The sequence below is a fragment of the Gossypium hirsutum genome, chromosome D08 (assembly GCF_007990345.1).
Source record: "Gossypium hirsutum isolate 1008001.06 chromosome D08, Gossypium_hirsutum_v2.1, whole genome shotgun sequence".
Lineage (NCBI taxonomy): Eukaryota > Viridiplantae > Streptophyta > Magnoliopsida > Malvales > Malvaceae > Gossypium > Gossypium hirsutum.
Window position 1 is genome coordinate 59,221,872 of NC_053444.1, and position 1,202 is coordinate 59,223,073.

The 1,202-nt window shown below is 36.5% G+C and overlaps 1 protein-coding gene across 1 annotated transcript; it reads right to left on the minus strand.

Annotated features, from left to right (window-relative positions):
* Positions 1-204: 204 nt before the first annotated feature.
* On the minus strand, positions 205-813 carry LOC107931277 (21 kDa protein). The gene has a single exon (XM_016863125.2). The coding sequence runs from the start codon at positions 811-813 to the stop codon at positions 205-207; it is 609 nt and encodes a 202-aa protein (XP_016718614.1).
* Positions 814-1,202: the final 389 nt, after the last annotated feature.

Here is a 1,202-nt window from a genome sequence, read left to right on the forward strand (position 1 = left end):
AATATAAGACTTATTGTAGTTACATATTTCACATCTTGACACCACTTTCATACTTATTCGAAGCATTGCCAATCTAAATCAAGCAATCAAACGTTAAATTGCTTGTGAAATCATCAAAAACAGAACCCAAATCTGAAAAATATGATTACTTACAAGCCAGACGTACAATTGCATAGGAACCGAATTGGTACATACGTGTTTAGGTTATTTATTGGCACCAGCATAGTGGTTGACAAAAGCCAGGGAAATGCTTGTCAAGTGTGCAACTTTCTCAATTAAAGTCCTCATATTAGCTTTGACATCTCCATCAGTGGCGGTCTCAGAGAAGCCATCCATGCAGGTATCTTCATCAGTCAAAGCTGCACTCACCCATGTTTGAATATCACTCATGCGGAAAGCAAAGCTTTTGCCTGCAGTCTCATCCATTTCAACGATAGACCTTTTGAGTTCATCAATCGAATCACCTATTTCTTCCACACAATCCTGGAGAGCCTCAGTCTCTATAGGCTTTAAACCCTGTGTTTTGGAGATGTCGGTAAGGTTCTTGGAAGCCAAACGTGTTGAGTTAAGCGCGACGAAGAGGGACTTGGTGGTTAATGTTTTGGGACTGTCTTGGATTTCAGCTGCATAGCTAGAAAAGGTGAAGAAACACAAGTCAGGGTAGGTTGTCGCATCACACCAAGTTTTGATGAACTTTGTATCTGTTTCAGAGCTGGGGAATTTTCTAACCGCTAAGCACAAGCTTGGGGAAGTTGTAAACAGGGCAAAAATGAAGATAGCTGCTATTGAAAAGTATGAACCAATATTTGCCATGTTTCTTGCTCTTGAAATTTCAGCAGAAAAGTTTTGAGAGAGTGACAAATATTGGGGAAGAGAGGGATCTTAATGTATAGAGAAAGGCTCGTGATTAAGAAAGAAAGGTATGAAAAATGAAGCCTATAATTCCAAGTTAAAATCGTATTGTGACAAAAATAATGTAGATTTTGGATCTTGGCTATCACAACTTTTTTCCGTTTAAAATGATTAAAATTTACACACCTCATCTCATTTGGTTATTTATTGCTTCATTTGAACTGGTTTGCTGTTATTTCCTATTTTTTATACTAATTTATTTGATAGATTCTCTTAATCAATACTACTAATTTAAAAGCTAAAGCTGTCAATTCATATTTTTGTATCTTGTTTTTTATTCAAATTTCCCT